The sequence below is a fragment of the Bubalus kerabau genome, chromosome 17 (assembly GCF_029407905.1).
Source record: "Bubalus kerabau isolate K-KA32 ecotype Philippines breed swamp buffalo chromosome 17, PCC_UOA_SB_1v2, whole genome shotgun sequence".
NCBI lineage: Eukaryota > Metazoa > Chordata > Mammalia > Artiodactyla > Bovidae > Bubalus > Bubalus kerabau.
The window spans coordinates 49,282,164-49,302,555 of NC_073640.1; the positions used below are offsets into that span (position 1 = coordinate 49,282,164).

The 20,392-nt window shown below is 45.4% G+C and overlaps 1 protein-coding gene across 1 annotated transcript; it reads left to right on the forward strand.

The window, feature by feature from the left end:
- Positions 1–18,155: 18,155 nt before the first annotated feature.
- On the forward strand, positions 18,156–19,145 carry LOC129630790 (free fatty acid receptor 2-like). The gene has a single exon (XM_055551269.1). It carries the CDS (start codon positions 18,156–18,158, stop codon positions 19,143–19,145), a length of 990 nt encoding a protein of 329 aa, XP_055407244.1.
- The last annotated feature ends 1,247 nt before the right edge of the window (positions 19,146–20,392 follow it).

Below are 20,392 nucleotides of genomic sequence, written 5' to 3' on the forward strand. Positions count from 1 at the left end.
GGTCCTGACATAGAACTCCTTCCTTTGGTACTTTGGAAACTTGACTTTTCCCACTCTTACTTTCTGTGGTTCAAGCAGGGCTGACCCCCGGCTTTGATGACAAGCTGCAGGCATGTGTGGTGGTCAAACCAGTCTGGGCCAGCAAGGCCAGCCTTGAGATCCCAGCTGGGACCTCAGCATAAGAGACACTCTGCACAGGCTGTAACCCTATACAACTAAAGACCACCACTTGGAACAACCTTATTGAGAAAAGGGCCATCGAACTCTTCTTTTCCCTCAAACCCAGTTCACCCTTCTCTGGAGAGCCCAAGAGGCGTCTGGGAGGGCCAGACAGAATTTGGCAGTGGTACAGCTTGCCACTGCAACAAGTTGGCACTTTTGTGGCTGGAGGGCACTTTTGAAACTTTAAAATCCTTGTAGGAATATTTCTTGTTTGAGGTGTAAGGATGAGTTGCTGCTGCTGCTGCTAAGTCACTTCAGTCGTGTCCGACTCTGTGCGACCCCATAGACGGCAGCCCACCAGGCTCCGCCATCCCTGGGATTCTCCAGGCAAGAACACTGGAGTGGGTTGCTATTTCCTTCTCCAATGCATGAAAGTGAAAAGTGAAAGTGAAGTCGCTCAGTCATGTCTGACTCTTAGCGACCACATGAACTGCAACCTACCAGGCTCCTCCATCCATGGAATTTTCCAGGCAAGAGTACTAGAGTGGGGTGCCATTGCCTTCTCCTTAAGGTTGAGTTAGGAGACAGATAAACCCCTGTGCAGTTCAGCTGGAGTTGGTCAAGTGGAGTAAATTGGAGCTTTGTTTTCCCTAGACACTCCAAGGACACAGTTAGTGGCAGGAGCTGAGCTCTGCCAGAGTAGAGATAAAATGATCACATCTGTCACTCCTAGGTCAGGAAAACCTCCCCAGCTGTACAGGTAGGCTCCTCAGAGGTCAAAAATGGAGGGAGAACCTCCCCACAATAAGTGATGTCAAACTTTCCACAGGCCTCTGCACTGGAATCCATCTTGCCAAAAAGATGCGCGCGCATATGGGAAGGGTCCTAGGGCAGGTCCGTTGCTGAGAAGAAACGAGATAATTGGCCAAAAGTAAATAAAGACCCGGAAGAACTGCCCTATATAAATGATTTAACTGCCTCTTTTCTGTGCTCTTCCTCAACAGGGAGGATGCCCACACCCTTTTCTCTCCAGGTGTGTACTTCTGCCTTGCTTCTGTCTTATGTAAACAAACTGTTTCTCGTCTGCTCTCCCACTCATTGTGTTACATCTCTAATAATAAACTTTGTGCCTGATTTTACAGTTTTTGCCTCTTTGAGAAATTCATTTTTCAAACAGGGCCAGAGCCAGGGGAGCTTTGCTTCTAACCTCTCACCGCTGGTGGTCTAGCAGCAAGGATTCCTGGTTTTCAGCCAGGCTGCCTAGGTCTAATTCTTGGGCAGGGAACTAAGGTTTCACTTCAAACCACTGCTCACTGCTAGCTCTCCGAAAACAAGGAGAGGAATCAGGGCAAGTAAGGACTCAGTCTTTTCCTGGGACACAGGATAGGACTTCTGACAAGCTGACGCTACTGCATTGAGGATGTCACTAACCCTTCTATTAGGAAGTGGGAAAGGAGGCCTGAGAGATGTTTCAAAGAAGCAAATGACAGAAGCTCAGTCAGTCAAGCATGGGGGGAAAGGTACATAAAATCAGGGAGGTGCCTTATCCTAAGTTTTCTCCACTCAAGCAGAACATTCTCAGAGAGCTTCATTTGATTCCTCAGTTCTCTGCATCTATGGCCAACCTGGTGACCTCAGCTACGTCATTGGCCAAATACTGCCAGACGTGCCACTTTACCCCTTCACAACCCATTTCAGATGCCTCTGCCTTCGCCTTCACCCAGTCCTGCCTCTGCTTCCACAGCAGCATCCTCTGGAGCCCATGGCTCTCAGCTGGACTGGCACTGAGGATACAGCAGCGGGGCTTTCCCAGACAACAGGGCCCCTCCCTCTACCTGCCACGTGTGGCAGCTGCTGCTTCAGCGACCAGGCTCCTGGCTCCTATCCCATGGAACTGTGTTTGGGTTATTTCACTGAGAAACAAATGGCACTTATGTCAAAGAAAATACAAATAAAAATCATCTCAATTTTGCCCACCGAGAGCTGGCTGGGATACTAACAGACTGTTTACATCTAATCTTGTGTCCCTAAGACAACACTGACTGCTGCCATCAGAACGTGGTTTGAATTACACTCATCCAACCCCAAGAGGGACTCCAGGGACCACAGAACCAGGCAGTAGTGTGGCTGGTTGCAATGGCCTGTGTAAGATATCTCTCCCATCCGCTGAGCTGTTTTTTTCCTTCTTGAGAAGGGCAGATCTGGCGGTTTGGGCTAAGATGGGTTCACATGCCTTTGGGGATTCAATGCAAAGGCGGAAGAATTAAGAGAAGGGGAGGATCAAAAGTTGCAGAAGTGCAGCTTGGAAGAGACTACCAGCTTTTCCACTTCATAAAAAGTGTGATTTTTTTTAGCAACACATCGTACCCAGCCTTCTTTGCAGGTAGGTGTGGCTATGTGACTAAGTTCTTGTCAGTAAGTTATTAGCAAAAGTATTGTGTGGAACTTCTGAGAAGTCTGCTAAATTGAGAAGGGGTGAATGATTCTTTCCCCCTTCCTCTATTCTGTTTCCAGGAACACAGATGTGATGACTGGAGTTACAACTTCAATATTTGACCATGAGGATGAGGGCCACCTAAGATTGGAAGAGCAGAGAGCTAGAGAGCTACAGAGTCTTCCTGTGGCTGCCAAAAACAGTCCTTGACTACATATCTTCAGGCTGCTTTTATGTGACAGAGAAATATAACTATATCTTACTTATATCACTATTAATTACCTAGAGTTGTTATATTATGTGCTAAATAGAATCCAGTCTTGATTGAAGTTTCAGCATATATCAACTTTACAGCAAAGTAAAATTTTGATCTTCAGTTTTTTATGACTTTTTTCATGACATTTAAATTTTCACTTTCAAAATGGAATCAGAATAATTTAGGAGGCAAAGGAGAACAGCAATATCACAAAAGGAGCCATTTATTTGGCCTTATTTTTCTTCCCTTTCCTTCCTCTCTATCCATCATCTATTTTCCTTCCAACATTTTGTGATGGTTAGTATCCTTCTCTAAGTGGTAGAAGCTGGAATAGGGATTATCTCAGTGGAGGTGAGGGAGGAGGTGTTGACTTAGGGAAGCATGAATGGCCTTCAAAAGATGCTGAAAATGGTTTCTATCTTCATCTAGTCACACAAATATATATACATATGTTAACAGTCATCAGCTTACCCCTAAGATTAGTACACTTTATTGTATATATATGTTACCCTTCAATCAAAGCAATTTCCAAAACCCTCTCTAAAATCCCACACCTTTTTAGGGCTACCAGAAATATTGTATTCTTCCTTACCGTATTTGCTACTCTAGATTTATATAATTTTGATACTCTCCCTTTCTTCCTAAGCCAATTTTGTCAGATTTGGAGAATGCTCAGTTAATCATCATTTCCTATGGCTGATTCATGTTGATGCATGGCAGAAACCAACACAATATTGTAGAGCAATTATCTTTCAATGAAAAATAAATACTTAAAAAATTTATCATTTCCCCAGATGCACTTGTATCCAGGAGTTGTCATGAGATACAGTGCTAGCCAATGAGAACTAGGCAGAAATTAGCTAGGTTGCGATTCTAGAAAAGCTATATTTTTCTTGATTAAAAAGGGGGTAGATTTGGCTGATGATGTGTAGGTTCATCAGTTGTAACAAACGTTACCGCTTTGGTGGGGGAGGCTATGTGTGTGGGGGTAGGTGGGAAACCTCTGTACCTTCTGCTCAGTTTCGCTGTGAACCTCAAACTGCTGTACAAAATTAAGTCTATTTTTTTTTTACGTTTTTAAAGGGATAGATCTCTCTGTGTCTTTTGCTTTCTGTCCTGTCCACCCCCTGTTTTTCTGTTCAGAATATAGATGTTTCTTAAGATTATGAAGCAGAAAGCCAAAATCTAGGGATGCTGGGGCAGAAAAGCTAGAAGGGGTGTGGGGTTTTGAGGGCTGCTCTGGAGCAGCAGCACCAGCCTTCGGTTCCCTATTTTCTTCATGTGACCAGAGAAAAAGAAATCTGTGTGTGTGTCAGTCTCTGTTACGTGGCATTCCGGGCACATCTGACAATCCCCAACTAAGATTCAAGCTTTTCACCTTTATACACAGTAGCAAAGACTTCTTGATACAGAAGGGGACTCTGGGGTGCTAATTCACTGCAAGCTTCATGCTATGGCATAGCAAGCTGCTGCTGCTGCTGCTAATTCGCTTCAGTCGTGTCCGACTCTGTGCGACCCCATAGACAGCAACCCACCAGGCTCCGCCGTCCCTGGGATTCTCCAGGCAAGGGCCCAAAGCAAAATAAAAAAGGAGGATCTTGAAGACATCTGCCAAAAGAAGAAGACTTCATCTGCAAAGGTCCCAACCCATCTTTTCTTTTTTAAAAAAAATTATTTATTTATTTGGCTGTGGTGGGTCTTAGTTGCACAATATGGGTTCTTTAGTTTCCTGACTAGGAATTGAACCCAGATGCCCTGCATTGGGAGCATGGAGTTTTTAGTCATTGAACCACTAGGAACATCCCCTACCCCCACCTTCTCTCATTTTTTTCCCCTTCAATTTTTTTAAACTTTTTATTTTGCTTTGGAGTATAGCCAATCAAAAGTGTTGTCATAGTTTCAGGTGAACAGTGAAGGGACTCAGCCATACATATATGTGTGTCCATTCTCCCCTACTTTCTTTGCACTGATCCTCACTGATCATGGCATCCGGTCCCATCACTTCATGGCAAATAGATGGAGAAACAGGGGAAACAGTGGGGGCTGTTATTTATTTATTGGGGGGGGGCTCCAAAATCACTGGAGATGGTGACTGCAGCCATGAAATTAAAAGACGCTTGCTCCTTGGGAGAAAAGTTATGACCAACCTAGACAGCATATTAAAAAGCAGAGATGTTACTTTGCCAACAAAGGTCCATCTAGTCAAGGCCATGGTTTTTCCAGTAGTCATGTATGGATGTGAGAGTTGGGCTGTAAAGAAAGCTGAGCGCCGAAGAATTGATGCTTTTGAACTGTGGTGTTGGAGAAGACTCTTGAGAGTCCCTTGGACTGCAAGGAGATCCAACCAGTCAATCCTAAAGGAAATCAGTCCTGAATATTCATTGGAAGGACTGATGTTGAAGCTGAAACTCCAGTACTTTGGCCACCTATATGAAGAGCTGACTCATTTGAAAAGACCCTGATGCTGCAAAAGACTGACGGTGGGAGGAGAAGGGGATGACAGAGGATGAGATGGTTGGATGGCATCATTGACTCAATGGACATGAGTTTGAGTAAACTGCAGGAGTTGGTGCTGGACAGGGAGGCCTGGCTTGCTGCAGTCCATGGGGTAGCAAAGAGTTGGACACAACCAACCGACTGAACTGACTGACTGATTCTCCCCCAAACTCCCCTCCCACCCAGGCTGCCACATAACACTGAGCAGAGTTCCACGTGCTATACAATAGGTCCTCGATGGTTATCCATTTTAAATATAGCAGTGTAGACCTTCCATCCCAAACTCCCTAACTATCCCCTCCCCGCATTCTTCCCCTCTCTGCCCCACCTTCTGTTGATAAGTGTTCATTTTTCACTGGGGGACCTGAATTCTTCTGGCAATGGAAGGAACTGGCTTTGGATGACTGAATGTGAGGAGGATCTTGGTTCATATAAACTTTTCTGAGAACCAGTAGTAAAGTATTACGTCAACTGCATCACTGTTTCTCAATCTATTTTTAACCACTTCCACTTCCCATAAACACAAACTGTACTTTCTATAGACTGCATTAAGAAACTCAGAGCTTTCTCCTCTCCTGGGAAATGCCACATGTTCTGTTATTTCCCCTGCCCGCCTCCGAGGGTTCCTGCTACTCTCCCCACGCCTCTTGAGAATCAGTTAAGAATCAGCTGTGTAATTTAAATTTCCTAAGATTCTGCAAACCGGGGTTACCCCAGTAAACTCCAGCGATGCCACAGCTAGTAGGGGAAGATGACTTATATACGTGACAGAAGCAGATTAAGGGAGAAAAGTGGAAGGAAGCCTGGGCTGTAAAAAAGAAAGCAAAGCATTTGGTTTTGCCTCAAATTGGCTCAACTTTTGCAAGTTCAGCCAGCACCTGACTGCAAGCACTCCTAGCTTTACTAAGAGAATTTGTCCCCATTCTACTTCTCCTATCTCTCCTTCTTAACTCAGGGTCAATACTGAAAGGCAGTCCAAGGATGCAGGCAGCAGCCTCCTGGTCTTTTCCAAGGGTGGCATTAGCCCATGAAAGCTCCCCGGTGGTCTGGGCAGGAAGCTGTGTGTGGCCAAGGGGAGTGGGAGCAGGCAGCTCTTTAGTCCTGTTCTTCCTCTGAAGGTCAGCTCTGCAGGGACAGCCATGGAGAAGAGGGGTCGGGGAGGAAGGAAAAGGTCAGACAACCTCTTCAAGATTCCAGGAATGAAGGAAGAGTCCTCTCCCAAGTCGTTATTTCTATTCCACAGTTAAATCCCAGCCCTTGTAAACATTCTTGCTCACAAATGCTAAATGACACAGCACATTTAGTAGGGAGCAACAGTAAATGGCGTCTCCCCTCTGTACTCTGTGGGATCCGGGGTTACAGCAGGAACGAGAACATATGAAAGGCTGAGAGCTGCAGGTGAACCCTAGGAAACTAGGGTGAATGTCATTCCTTTATGGTTTCAGGGAAGGAGCCACAGCTGCCCAGGAAGGCTGGCAACCATGCAGACACTCCCTGTGGGATGCAGATAACATGACCTTACACCCTGGCCTGCATCCTTGTGTCCTCCTGTGTGGGACTTACAGGACTCCTGGGGGCTGCCAGGGAAACTGGTTCTAACCTGGACCCTCCCAGTACAGTGGGGAGCATAGCACAGTGATGGTCCCTGTGGACTCCACAGCCAGACTACCTAAATCCCCAGTGTAGAGTTCTGTTCTTCTATTTAACAGCTATGTGGCTTCAGGCAAATTACTTAACTTCTTTATCCCCTCAGTTTTCTCATCTGTAAAATGGGGATGAGCATGCCAACCTTACAGAAAGGTTTTTATGGATTAAATGCCAAACTCGTAGCACAGTGCCTGGTGCATAGTATCATTTGAATGGGCAGCAAATGTTGGCTGGTGCACTGGTTTCCTATGTCTGCCCTAACCAACTGTCACAAACGGGGTGGCTTAACTCAACAGAAATTTATTCTCTCACAGTTCTGGAGGCTAAAAATCCCAAACCAGTATCAATGGGCTGAGGAAAACCCATCATCTGGCTCTTTGAGCTCCTAGTGGCTGCTGATATTCCTTGGCTTATTGCCCACATGACTCCAATCTCTACCTCCATGATCACACTGTCTTCTCCTCTTATGTCAGAAATCCACCTCTGCCTCTTTCCTATAAGAACATTTGTGATGTATAAGGCTCACCCACATAATCTAGAATAATCTCTCCATCACAGAACTCTTAAAAAAATTTTTTTCCATTGGAGTATAGTCGATTTACAACATTGTGTTAGTTTCAGGTGTATAGCAAAGTGAATCAGTTATATATATACATATATCCACTCTTTTTTTAGTTTCTTTTCCCATATAGGCTTACAGAGTATTGAGTAGAGTTCCCTGTGCTATACAGTAGGTCCTTATTAGTTATCTACTTTATATATAGTAGTATGTACATGTCAATCCCAATTTTCCAATGTATCCCTCCCCCACTTTCCCTCCTGGTAACTATAAATTTGCCTTCTACATCAGTGACTCTACTTCTATTTTGTAAATAATTTCATTTGTACCCTTTTTAAAGATTCCACATATAAGTGATATCATATGATATTTGTCTGACTTTCTTCACTCAGCATGACAATTCTAGGTTCATTGATATTGCTGCACATGGCATTAATGCATTCTTTTTAATGACTGTGTAATATTCATATATATATATGTATATATATATATACACCATATCTTCTTCATCCATTCCTCTGTTGATGGACATCTAGGTTGCTTTCATGTCCTGGCTACTGCAAATAGTGCTGCTGTGAACATTGGAGTTCCATCATAGCACTCTCAATTATACCTGTAAAATCCATTTCTTTGCCATGTAATGTAATATTCACAGGTTCATGGGATTAGGTTGTGGGTATCTCTTGGAGGGATCATTATTCAGCCATCACAGTTGGTATTATTGCCCAAGAGTGCAGTCTGATTAACACCAAGCAGGTGTTAATGTGAAGAGTGTGAAGGAGGGAGAGGTCTCTGCAGAGGGAGGTTGGTGTGTGGTTACCAGTGGTATGTGGTAAAAACCCACAATGCCCCCAGCAGAGGCCAACAGAAACAGGGTCTGCAGACAACTCCCAACATGCTGGTCCTGACCTGCTCCTTCTTATTTCTCTTCTTCAGGAGTGTGCCAGTATTCAGGATGGCTATGTAAAGGGTGCAGGATTGGAGGCCATCACTAGAGAGATGACAGCAAAGCACTGGATAAGAGGCAGCTGAAGAGGAGATGCAAGTGGGGAAGGGTGTAGCCTGTCCTCCATACTATCATAAGGCCACTTCAGGGCTCTAAAGGGTAATTCACACATGAGAGTAGGTTGAACTGCACTGGCACAGCAGAGCAACAAAATCTCAAAGTCTGTTTTGGATGTGCTGGTCTAGAATCATCTTCCCTCTCATTCCCCAGGGAAGTTCCATTCTCCCTGGCATCCTGAAGCTCTCCATTTATTGTTGTTTATTTAAAGTCATGGACAGAGGAGCCTGGTGGGCTACAGTCCACTGGGTTGCAAAGAGTCAGATATGACTTAGAGACTAAACAACAACAACAACAAAAATCCCAAATTTCAATGGATCCTCTCTACCTCCACTGGTACTTTCTCCTGAATCCACATCATCATCAGTCCTCCCCAGATGACTCCTATGTACTTCTATTTGATTTCTCTGCTTCCAGCTTCATCCCCCTGAAGACCCTTCTTCACATAAAGCCTCCCTGAGCTTCTCAGATCTCATCCCCTCACTCTCCTCTTATGGCCCCCGTGAGTGACTTTCCACAGCTTATGAATGGAATTTCAACTTCTTACTGTGATCAGTAAGGCCCTGCATAGTCTCGCCTGGCTCACCATGCTCCAATCACACTGGCTCTTCTGCTCCCCAACACGTTAGGGTGCTTTCTGCCTGGCATTTGCGGGTTCTCCACCTAGACCACTCCTCTGCCGAACTTGACACAGCCCCTTCACTGAATTCAGCTCAACCTAGCAGATGTCGGCTCAGCTCAACGGTAACCTCAGAAACGGCTTCTCTGACTCCTGCCACCCGTGACCACTCTCTCTGTCATCATTCCGGTTCATTTCATTCATAGTAACTGTGTGATTCCTCCTTTATTCCTATTTGCTTGTTTGCTTATCTCCCTCCACTAGAATGTGACCGCCCTCCATGAGTGTGAGACCACGCCTATTTTTTTGACCCCCGATAACCCCAGTGCTTGGCACAGATCCCACCACATCCTAGGGAGAAGGAAATGGCAACCCACTCCAGTGTTCTTGCCTGGAGAATCCCAGGGACGGGGGAGCCTGGTGGGCTGTCGTCTATGGGGTCGCACAGTCAGACACGACTGAAGCGACTTAGCAGCAGTAGCAGCAGCAGGGAGTAGATACAAGTTTGTTGAGTGAGTGAATGAAACAACAGCTCCTTACTTATTGTCGGTGCTGCTACTGGTAAAATCCTGCATTCCGTTTAACTTTTGGATATTTTATATCTACACCCTCCTCTTATTTGCTAAGCAAGATCTACATAATAAAGGTACACTAGCCTGAATTATCAATGTTGACGGTGAGGAAGGATCCCTGTAGCTTCCAGCAAAATAATGCTGCTGCAGTGCTGAGTCATGTCTGACTCTTTGTGACCCTGTGGATGGTACCTTATCAGGCTCCTCTGTTCATGGGATTTCCCAGGCAAGAACACTGGAGTGGGTTGCCATTTTCCAGGGAGCAAAAGTATTGTGAGTCCCTTTATCTACAAGAGAGCTCCCAAATGATTACTGGGTGGAATCTCTTGTGCTGGTCCCAGGAGAAGATAAATGGAGGCATCTGAGGACAAATATCTATGAGCTTTTGAAAACAACTCCTCTCTATTCCAATTCTTCCACTTACCCATCCACACGTCACCCAGGAAATAATTATTAAGTGTCTAATATGTGCCATGCTCTATGCCAGGCCCTGGGGATACAATGGGGAGCAAAACAGCCATATTCCCTGACATTATGGATAAAAAGGGAGACAGACATTAAGCAAATCCTCTCACAAAGAAGTGTAGATATGTGCTATGAAGAAATGAGATATGTGCTATGAAGAAATAGTAAATGGTGCTATGAGAACAACGAACAATGAGAAAAACAAAATTTTTTAAGAAATGAAATCTGCAACAGCATGAAAAATACTTATGAATTAATTTAAGAAAAGATGTGGAAAACCTCTATGTTGAACACTGGAAAGCACTGCCAAGAGAAATGAACCTAAACAAATGGAGAGATATGTCACGTTCATAGATTGAAAGCCTTAATATTGTTCCAGTGTCAATGGTCCCAAATTGACCTATGGCTTTAACACAAGCCCAGTCAAAATCCCAGCATACTTTTTTGTAGAAACTGACTTATATGGAAATGCAAATGACCTGGGAAAGACAAAACAACTTCAGAAAAGAAGAACAAAGTTGGAAGACTTACACCAACCAACTTTAAGACTTATTATAAAACTATGGTAATCAAGACTGTGTGGAAATGGTGGAAGGAAAGACATAAAGATCACTAAGAGCAGAAAAGATATTTAAGAAAATAGGTCCAAAAAAAAAAAAGAAAGAAAATAGGTCCACTCATATACATACAACCAATTCATTTTCAGTAAAAGTGCCCAGGCAATTCAACAGGGAAAGGAAGTCTGGAATTGTATAGGTTGGTAAAAGTTTCTTAGGACATAAAAGCACAAACTGTAAAAGAAAGACTAGATAAATTAGACTTTATCAAAATGCAGAACTTTTGTTCTTCAAGAGACAATTAAGAAAACAAAAAGATAAGTCCATAGAGTAAGAGAAAATCTTTACAATACATATAGCTAATGTATGACTAGTACCCAGATACTAAAGAATTCTCAGAACTCATCAAAATAATCCAATTTTTTTTAATGAGCAAAAGGCTTGAACAGACACTTCACAAAAGAAGATAAATAAATTGCCAAGAAGTACTCAAAAGATGCTCCACATCAACAGTTGGCAGAGAAATGCAAATAAAAACCACAATGAGATAGCACAACACACTAACAAGAATGCCTAAAACTTAAGACTAACCAATATAAAGTGTTGGTGAGATGTGGAACAACCAGATGATCACGCATTGCCAGTGGGAATAAAAATGGTACAGCCAGCTGGGAAAACTGGCAGGTTCTTTAAAGGTCAAACAAACACTTTTCCATACTATCTTGCCAATACACTCCCAGGTATTGCCCAAGAGAACTGAAAACATACTCACATAAAGACATGAACAATGAAATACGGAGCAGCTTCATTAACACAAGTCAAAAACTGAAGGAAAGAACAAATGTCTTTCAACAGGTAGATGCATACATAAAATATAAAGCCTCTTAAAGGCTTTATATGTGATGAGAACATATAAATAGGGAATCTAACTCAATCTAGGAGGTCAGGGAGGGTTTTCTGAAGGAAGAAGAAGATACCAGAAAGACTAAGGATTGAGTAGGGAGGCTGGAGTGGGTAATGAGGAATAAAGAGCATTTCAGGCAGAGGCTAGGGGCCCTGGCAGAAGGAAAGATGTCACATTCACAGAAGTGAAAGATAGTGCTGCTAACAGAGCAAGCAGAGAGATGAGTGATATGAGTTAGGGCTGGAAGTTGGCAAGGGCCATGTCAGGTGGGCCTTATAGCCTTTGTGAAGGGTTCTGATATTTATTCTAGAAGCAGTAAGAAGCCTCTGAAAGGATTTTTTAAAAGAGTGTGGTATAATTGGCTTGACATTTTAAGAAAGAACCCACTATGGGCTTCCCTGATGGCTCAGTGGTAAAGAATCTGCCTGCCAATGCAGGAGACACGGGTTCAATCCCTGATCCAGGAAGATCCTACATATCTCGGAGCAACTGAGCCTGCGTACCACAACTACCGAGCCTGTAATTCTGTAAGCCCAAGAGCCGCAACTACTGAAGCCAGCATGCTTCAGGGCCCACACTCCCCAACTAGAGAGGAGAGGTTCTCAACACTACAATGAGAAGCCCTTGCACCTCAACTAGAGAGTACCTTGCGCCACAGCGAAGACCCAGCACAGCCAAATAAATAAATTATATTTTTAAAGTACTTTCAATCTTTAAAAAAAAAGAAAGAACCTACTAAATGCAGTATGACTGAAATTGACTTTCTGGACAGTGAGTGGCTCTGAGCGAGCTGGTCATGACCTCTGCTGAAGGTAACCAATGGTGGTGGCTTACACCAAGATGGAATGATGGAGATGGAGAGAGATGGACAGATTTCGTTAGGCATTTGAGAAGTATGCTGAGCTACATTCAGGGCACAAGGAAGAAAATGGTGTTAAGACTGACTTTAAGATTGCCCCTAAGATTATGGCTCAGGGATGAAATGGGAAGAGATCCCATTACCTAGCATGGAGAATGGAGAATGCTGGAAGAAGCTTTAATTTGGTGGATAATGTCTAAAGTGAGGTCCAGACACAATGAATTTGAGGTGCCTGGGAGACATCCAAATGACAGGGCGTCCTAGGTAGTTACAGTGTGGATGTGAAAGCTCAAAGAAGCCCAGGACAGAGATTCAAAATTGGGTGTTATGAAGGCAGTCATTGATGCTGTAGAAATGGATGCAACAGACTAGAAAGAGAGCATGGACGAGGATAGGAAAGAACCTAGAACCAAGTCTTAAGGAACTCCAAACTTTAGAGGGTGAGTAGGAAAAGGTGAGCTAGTCAAGGAAATTAAGAAGTGACCAAAGAAAAGGCAGGGACACCAGAAGAGCACAACATATTGTAACTCATGGAAAGAGAATATCTCAAGGAGGGTGTGGAAACTGTGTGGAAAGCTAATCAAATAGGAAGAAAATGTTCACTGAATTTAGTAACAGAGAGTCACTACTTAAGAGCAGATCCTACGGGAAAACAGGGATGTAACTCAGATTAGAGTGGACTGAGGGATTTCTTTGGAAGGAATGATGCTAAAGCTGAAACTCCAGTACTTTGGCCACCTCATGCGAAGAGTTGACTCATTGGAAAAGACTCTGATGCTGGGAGGGATTGGGGGCAGGAGGAGAAGGGGACGACAGAGGATGAGAAGGCTGGATGGCATCACTGACTCGATGGACATGAGTCTCAGTGAACTCCGGGAGATGGTGATGGACAGGGAGGCCTGGCATGCTGTGATTCATGGGGTCACAAAGAGTCAGACACGACTGAGTGACTGAACTGAACTGAACTGAACTGAGGGATGACTAAGGAATAAGGAAGTGGAGAAGGTAATTCTAGGTAACTTTAGATAATGGGTCTAACTTCCTATTATAATAAACGTGAAGATGACAGAAAACTGAACTTGGGAGAGATTGTGAAAGATATGACTTCTGTGAAAGCTCACCCCTTGAATTCACCCTAGAGGTTGCATTTCCTTCTCTTGTGACATAGGTGAGCATCGTGAATCAAGAATTCAAAAATTTCCTTCATTATGCCACCTTCATAACTACTGTGAACATAGAGAAGGGAGTTTATGGGGAGCTTTCAACACAGGTGACACACAATACTGGTATGGGAGAAGTGTGAGGTGGGGAAAAGAGAGGCAGAGACAAGAAGCAGTTTTAACCACTCAGCACCTGTTTTCCACTGCTTCCACTGTGCAATTAAATCCAGATCCTTGTGACTATTTATAGGAAATCATAAAAGCAAAACGACATGAATAAATTTGGTAGCAAGCAACAGAGAATTGTCTGTTCCTTAGTTCCCTAGTTAATCTGGGAAATGCGTGTGTGTGTGGGGGGGAAGGAATTAAATGAAAAGATAGAACTCCTCGGTTCTAGAGCAGAGGAGAACTGAAGAGAAAGAGAAGTGAAATATTAAGATACTTAGGACGATTTGAGAACGTAGCACTGACATATATACGCTACCATGTGTAAAGCAGATAGCTAGTAGGAAGCTGCTGCATAGCACAGGGAGCTCAGCTCGGTGCTCTATGATGACCTAGAGGGGTGGGATGGGTGTGGTGGTGGGAGGGAGCTTCAAGAGGGAGGGGATATATGCATATATACAGCTGACTCACATTGCTGTACAGCAGAAACTAACACAATATTGTAAAGCAATTATCAGTCAGTCACTGAGTTCAGGGCCCATGAACTCAGTCAGTCATGTCTGGCTCTTTGCAACCCCATGGATTGCAGCACACAAGGCTTCCCTGTCCATCACCAACTCCCGGAGCATGCTCAAACTCATGTCCATCGAGTCAGTGATGCCATCCAACCATCTCATCCTCTGTCATCCCCTTCTCCTCTCACCTTCAATCTTTCCCAGCATCAGGGTCTTTTCAAATGAGTCAGTTCTTCACATCAGGTAGCCAAAGTATTAGAGTTTCAGCTTCAGCATCCGTCCTTCCAATGAATATTCAGGACTGATTTCCTTTAGGGTTTACTGGTTGGCTCTCCTTGCAGTCCAAGGGACTCTCAAGAGTCTTCTCCAACACCACAGTTCAAAAGCATCAATTCTTTGGCACTCAGCTTTCTTTATGGTCCAACTCTCACATTCATACATGACTACTAGAAAAACCATAGCTTTGACTAGACAGACCTTGTTGGCAAAGTAACATCTCTGCTTTTTAATATGCTGTCTAGGTTGGTCATAGCTTTTCTTCCAAGGAGCAAGTGTCTTTTAATCTCATGGCTGCAGTCACCATCTGCAGTGACTTTGGAGCCCAGAAAAATAAAGTCTCTCACTGTTTTGATTGTTTCTCCATCTATTTGCCATGAAGTGATGGGACCGGATGCCAGGATCTTAGTTTTCTGAATGTTGAATTTTAAGTCAACTTTTTCACTCTCCACTTTCACTTTCATCAAGAGGCTCTTTCATTCCTCTTCACTTTCTGCCATAAGGGTGGTGTCATCTGTGTATCTGAGGTTATTGATATTTCTCCCAGCAATCTTGATTCCAGCTTGTGCTTCATCCAGTCTGGCATTTCACATGATGTATTCTGCATATAAGTTAAATAAGCAGGGTGACAATATAGAGCCTTGACATACTCCTTTCCTGATTTGGAACCAGTCTGTTGTTCCATGTCCAGTTCTAACTGTTTCTTCTTGATCTGCATACAGATTTCTCAGGAGGCAGGTAAGGTGGTCTGGTATTCCCATCTCTTGAAGAATTTTCCACAGTTTGCTGTGATCCACACAGTCAAAGGCTTTGGTATAATCAATAAAGCAGACGTAGATGTTTTCCTGGAACTCTCTTGTTTTGTTGATGATAATTATACTCCAATTTAAAAAGATTAATAAAAAAATGTTTTTAAATACCTGGACCTGGAGTTCTAGGCCACAAAACTAATGACTAAATAAGGAGTAAATGCAAGCCCTAAGGAAAGAACAGAGATTCTCTGAGCAGGGATAAGACCACAGATGGGAAACCAGAGACCTGTTACCTGTGTCAAGAGAAAACACATTCTGATTATCTTTGTTTCCTCAGGTGTGTGTTTCAGAAGGCCTTTGAGGAGATTCCAAGCCAGAGCTATATAAGTCAGAGAGGGAGAAATCGTGAGAAAGGAACACTGGTGGCTAGGAGGTCGAGTCAGCCCGCAGGAATAGGAACTATACAGGGGAAGGGAATGCAGCCTGAACACCACTCCCCAAGGAAGGGCCATGCAGGCGCACAGAGTTCCCTGAGTTCCTGCTGCTTTCCCAAGTCAGATGGCATGTCTGTGTCCTCAGCCTCCCGATAGTCTACCAGGTGGCTCACTCTCTAGGAAGCTGTCCAACTGGCTTGGGAGAAGGGATCACGTCTGCTTATGGGCATCCATTACGTGTAAAGCACTGGCTTGTATCCTTTATCTACGCTGCCTTGGGGACCCCTCACAGAAGTCCTGGGATGTAAGTATTTCCGTCCTTGCTCAAATATGAAGGAAACCAAAGTTCAGAAAATTGATCTGCCTCAAAGTCACAATGAAGGGACTTGGATTTGCACCCACATCTTCATTTGGGGCTTTCCTGGTGGCTCAGCTTGTAAAGAATCCTGCAATGCGGGAGATCTGGGTTTGATCCCTGGGTTGGAAAGATCCCCTGGAGAAGGAAATGGCAACCCACTCCCATATTCTGGCCTGAAGAATTCCATGGACAGAGGAGCCTGGCAGACTACAGTCCATGGGGTTGCAAAGATTCTAGACATGACTGAGTGCATTTCACTTCACTTCACTGCGTGATTTTAAATCCCACACTGTTTCCACCCCAACAAGACATAGGCTAGGAGAAAGCAATCAGTTTCAACTGGGAAGGCTAAAGAAACTTGTTGGGGGCAGAGGGCAGGAAACTCTACAGAAAGTGGAAAATTGAAGAAGAAAAGGAAGTATAAAACTCTTTTTGGAGACTGAGTAGAATTACAGAAGAAATCTCCTAGAAAAGAGAAGACGATGCAATAATCTGACTTGGGAAATGGGGGTGAAAATGCCTGGGATTGAAAAAAAATTCAGGAACTAAGGACAGAAAATCTGGGTTTGGAAATCAGAGTGAGGATCTCTGGGCAGGTGGTGGGGAGTAAAGATGCTCACATCCTTTCCTTTGGGTTCAAGAGGAGACAGCACTCAATTACTGAGCTTCCCCTCTTCAGTCACATGACCATTGCTGATATAAAAGCTTTCTACCAGCCAAGTTTCTTACCACTTTTTGCTGTGTGAAATGAGTGGTAGCCATGGCTAATGCTCTGTTCCTCTTTCCCAGAAGCTTTCAGCCTCTCCTTCAAGACTAATCCCAAGAAGCCATTTATCCTGAAGGAAGACAAGGCAAGGCAGCTTGCTTAATGCTTGCACTCTGGGAAGTGATGCCAGGATCAGAAATGGGGGGGAAAGCATTGGGGGTGGCTGGAGGAAACTGACTGTGAGAGGATCAAACCCAGAAACAGCAGCCAACGGGGGCAAGAAATTGTGGAGCAGACGCTAACCCTGGAGAGAGGATGGAGGGGCCAGACAGCGTGCGGGCAGTGAGGCTGACAAGCCAAACGGAAACTGTTACCCCATTAAGAAGAGTTGCTCTGTTTGTTATCAAAACACCCGGCTCAGGAGCAGTGACAGCCCGTGTGCTTTTCTGAATATTCTCTGAAGTCTCTTGGGGGACAAGAGACCATAGGATATTGTGGGCTCACCCCTCCTCCTCCTTCTGCCCCCTCCCCACACTTCTCCGGCTTCCTCTTTGCAATCTAGTCCCCGAGTCCAAGTCCGTATTGGACTGGGGAGGGAGAGGTGGAGAAGAATTTGTGTTCTGCAAAAGGAGAGGAAAACAGGTAAGGGGATGGATGGGGGGCTGGGCACCTGCTTCCTGGGCCAGTGGCAGGGTCCTGAGGAGGAACCAGCCCTAGGTCACAGGGCCTGGGTTTTCAGAGCCCGAGTTCTCCTGACAGAAGTCTTCCAATACCCTCCTTGCTGGGGTGAGGCTTGCCTTTTCTCCCTGCAGGTCTCTGACTGGGGAAAGGACTTGAGGAAGGTTGCAGACTGCTAACAGTAACTTCCTGTGTCCGGGAGGAGAGAAGGAGAGAGGCTGGGAGAACCACAGGGGGAATTCCCTTGGGCAGCCAAGGGTTGGTCTCCCCCAGAGACACATGATGGCAAACGTATTAACTGCTGCTTAATATCCCGCCCCAAGCAAAGTCAATAATTGCTCTGGGCAGTTCTGGCAGGTGGTGTGAACAAGCAGTGGTGGGGACAGAAAGCCCTGGCCTGGGAAAGGGAGCATGCCAGGGAAGATGTCCACAGACTGAACCAGACCAGGGTCTGCAGTCTGTAATCTGGTTCACCTGACCTTGCCCCCTGCCCCTTTTCATCCTCTTCCAGGACAGCCATGCCAAACTTGAACAGCTCCTTGATCCTCACGGCCTACATTATTATCTTGCTCACCGGTCTCCCTGCCAACCTCCTGGCGCTGCGGGCCTTCCTGGGACGCGTGCGCCAGCCCCACCCCGCACCTGTCCACATTCTCCTGCTCAGCCTGACGCTGGCCGACCTCCTGCTGCTGCTGCTGCTGCCCTTCAAGATCATCGAAGCCGCGTCTGACTTCCGCTGGGAGCTGTCTAATCTAGCCTGTGCCCTCACGGGTTTCGGCTTCTACAGCAGCATCTACTGCAGCACATCGCTACTGGCAGGCATCAGCGTCGAGCGCTACCTGGGAGTGGCTTTCCCCGTGCAGTACAAGCTGTCCCGCCGGCCCGTGTACGGAGTGATCGCTGCTCTGATCGCCTGGGTCATGTCTTTTGGTCACGGCACCGTGGTGATCATTATTCAGTACCTGAATTCAACCCAGAGGGCCCCAAAGGAGAATGAGACCACCTGCTACGAGAACTTCACCCAAGAGCAGCTGAGGCTATTGCTGCCCATTCGGCTGGAGATATGCCTCCTCCTCTTCTTCTTCCCCATGGTGGTCACCACCTTCTGCTACTGGCGCTTTGTGTGGATCATGCTCTCCCAGCCCCATATGGGGGCTCAGAAGCGGCGCCGAGCCATGGGGCTGGCCATCGTGTCGCTCCTTAATTTCCTGCTGTGCTTTGGGCCCTATAACATATCCCACCTGGTGGGGTTCTACATGAAAGCAAGCCCCAAGTGGCGGAGGGAAGCTGTCGTATTTGGTATCCTCAATGCCAGTCTGGACCCCTTGCTTTTCTATTTCTCTTCCTCAGTCGTACGCAGGTCCTTTGGGAAAGGGCTGCAGGCACTGCACCATCGGGGCTCCTCCCTGCTGGGACGCAGATGCAAAGAAACAGCGGAGGCAGTGAATGAGGACCCGGGCGTGAGTCAAGCAGAGGGAGCCCCGAGTTCGGACTTCACCCTGGACTAGGGATGTTCCTGGACCTTCGGAGGAACTCTGAGTTTCGTAGGAGTTGAGCAGGCTTGGAGAGGGAGAACACGAGTTCCTGGCCCTGATTCAGGGATTCCCCCCGGCCCAGACCCAATCCACTCCTGGGGACTGTAAAAATCTCTCTCACCAGCTCCATATCCCTTCCTGACTGAATTTCCTTCCCAAAGGAGCATAGCTCCAGGACTAAAGAAGAAACAGTTGGGCAAGAAGCACTATCAGACCAGAGTTTCTGAAGCAATGTAGCTAATACAGATTCCAGCAGTCCTTGTGAGGTGGTTAGTAGCTGAAGCTAAAGCAATCTTGCTACCAGCTTTGCGACAATACCTACACGCTGGGCTAGTTGGTGGTGCTGGAAAGAAGCCCGTGGAAAAGATGGAAGAGAAATACTAAACAAGGTCAAAGATGTAGGAAGGCTCTGAACCAAGGGGACTAGGAGGGAGGACGGGGATTTAGACCTCTAATGACTGAGGTGTGGACAATATCCATCTGACCTGCTGCTTTGTAAGTATGATCCTGTCTTCGTGTGTGTACCTGTCTCCCCCAATAAACTGGGAGCCACCTGAGGTCTGGGGAGGTATTCTTCCATGGTGCTTTCTGCAGGTCAGAACCTAGCTTGGTACCCATCAGTTAGAGCTCAACTCTTGCTAGCACAGGAAAAGACAATCTGGTCTGCCAGATTAAAAATAAAGATTAGAGACTTTCCTGGTGGTCCAATGGTGAAGATTCTGTGCTTCCACTGCAGGGGTCACAGGTTCAATCCCTGGTCAGGGATCTAAGATCCTGCATGGAGAACTAAGATTCTCCATGCCACAGGGTGTGGCCAGAAAAAAAAAAATGACTGAAAATAAAGATTATAAAACTCTGAAGAGAGTGTCCACAATTTTTGTGACATTTCTGCAAGCACAAAGAGGGCAAAAATGGGATGGAGAATTAGACTCTGTGGTAGGGTGAGGGTGCTGCCTCTGAAACCACAGAATCTGTTAAGATAAAGATGTCATCAGAGTGGAATGAGTAAGCAGAATAAGTATGGATGGATTCCTGCCTAGACTGATGAATAGAAATTGGATTCAGAAAGAGGACTGGGGTGAGTCCCTGCTCAAAGCTATCAGTGTATCTCAGAGGCTTTAAACATGTTATCCTTCTGCTTAGAAACCTGCAGCGTTTTCCTTTCGTCCAAACTTTTCCTCCCAAGAATTCACATCTCATCACCCTACATTTGCCCTGTA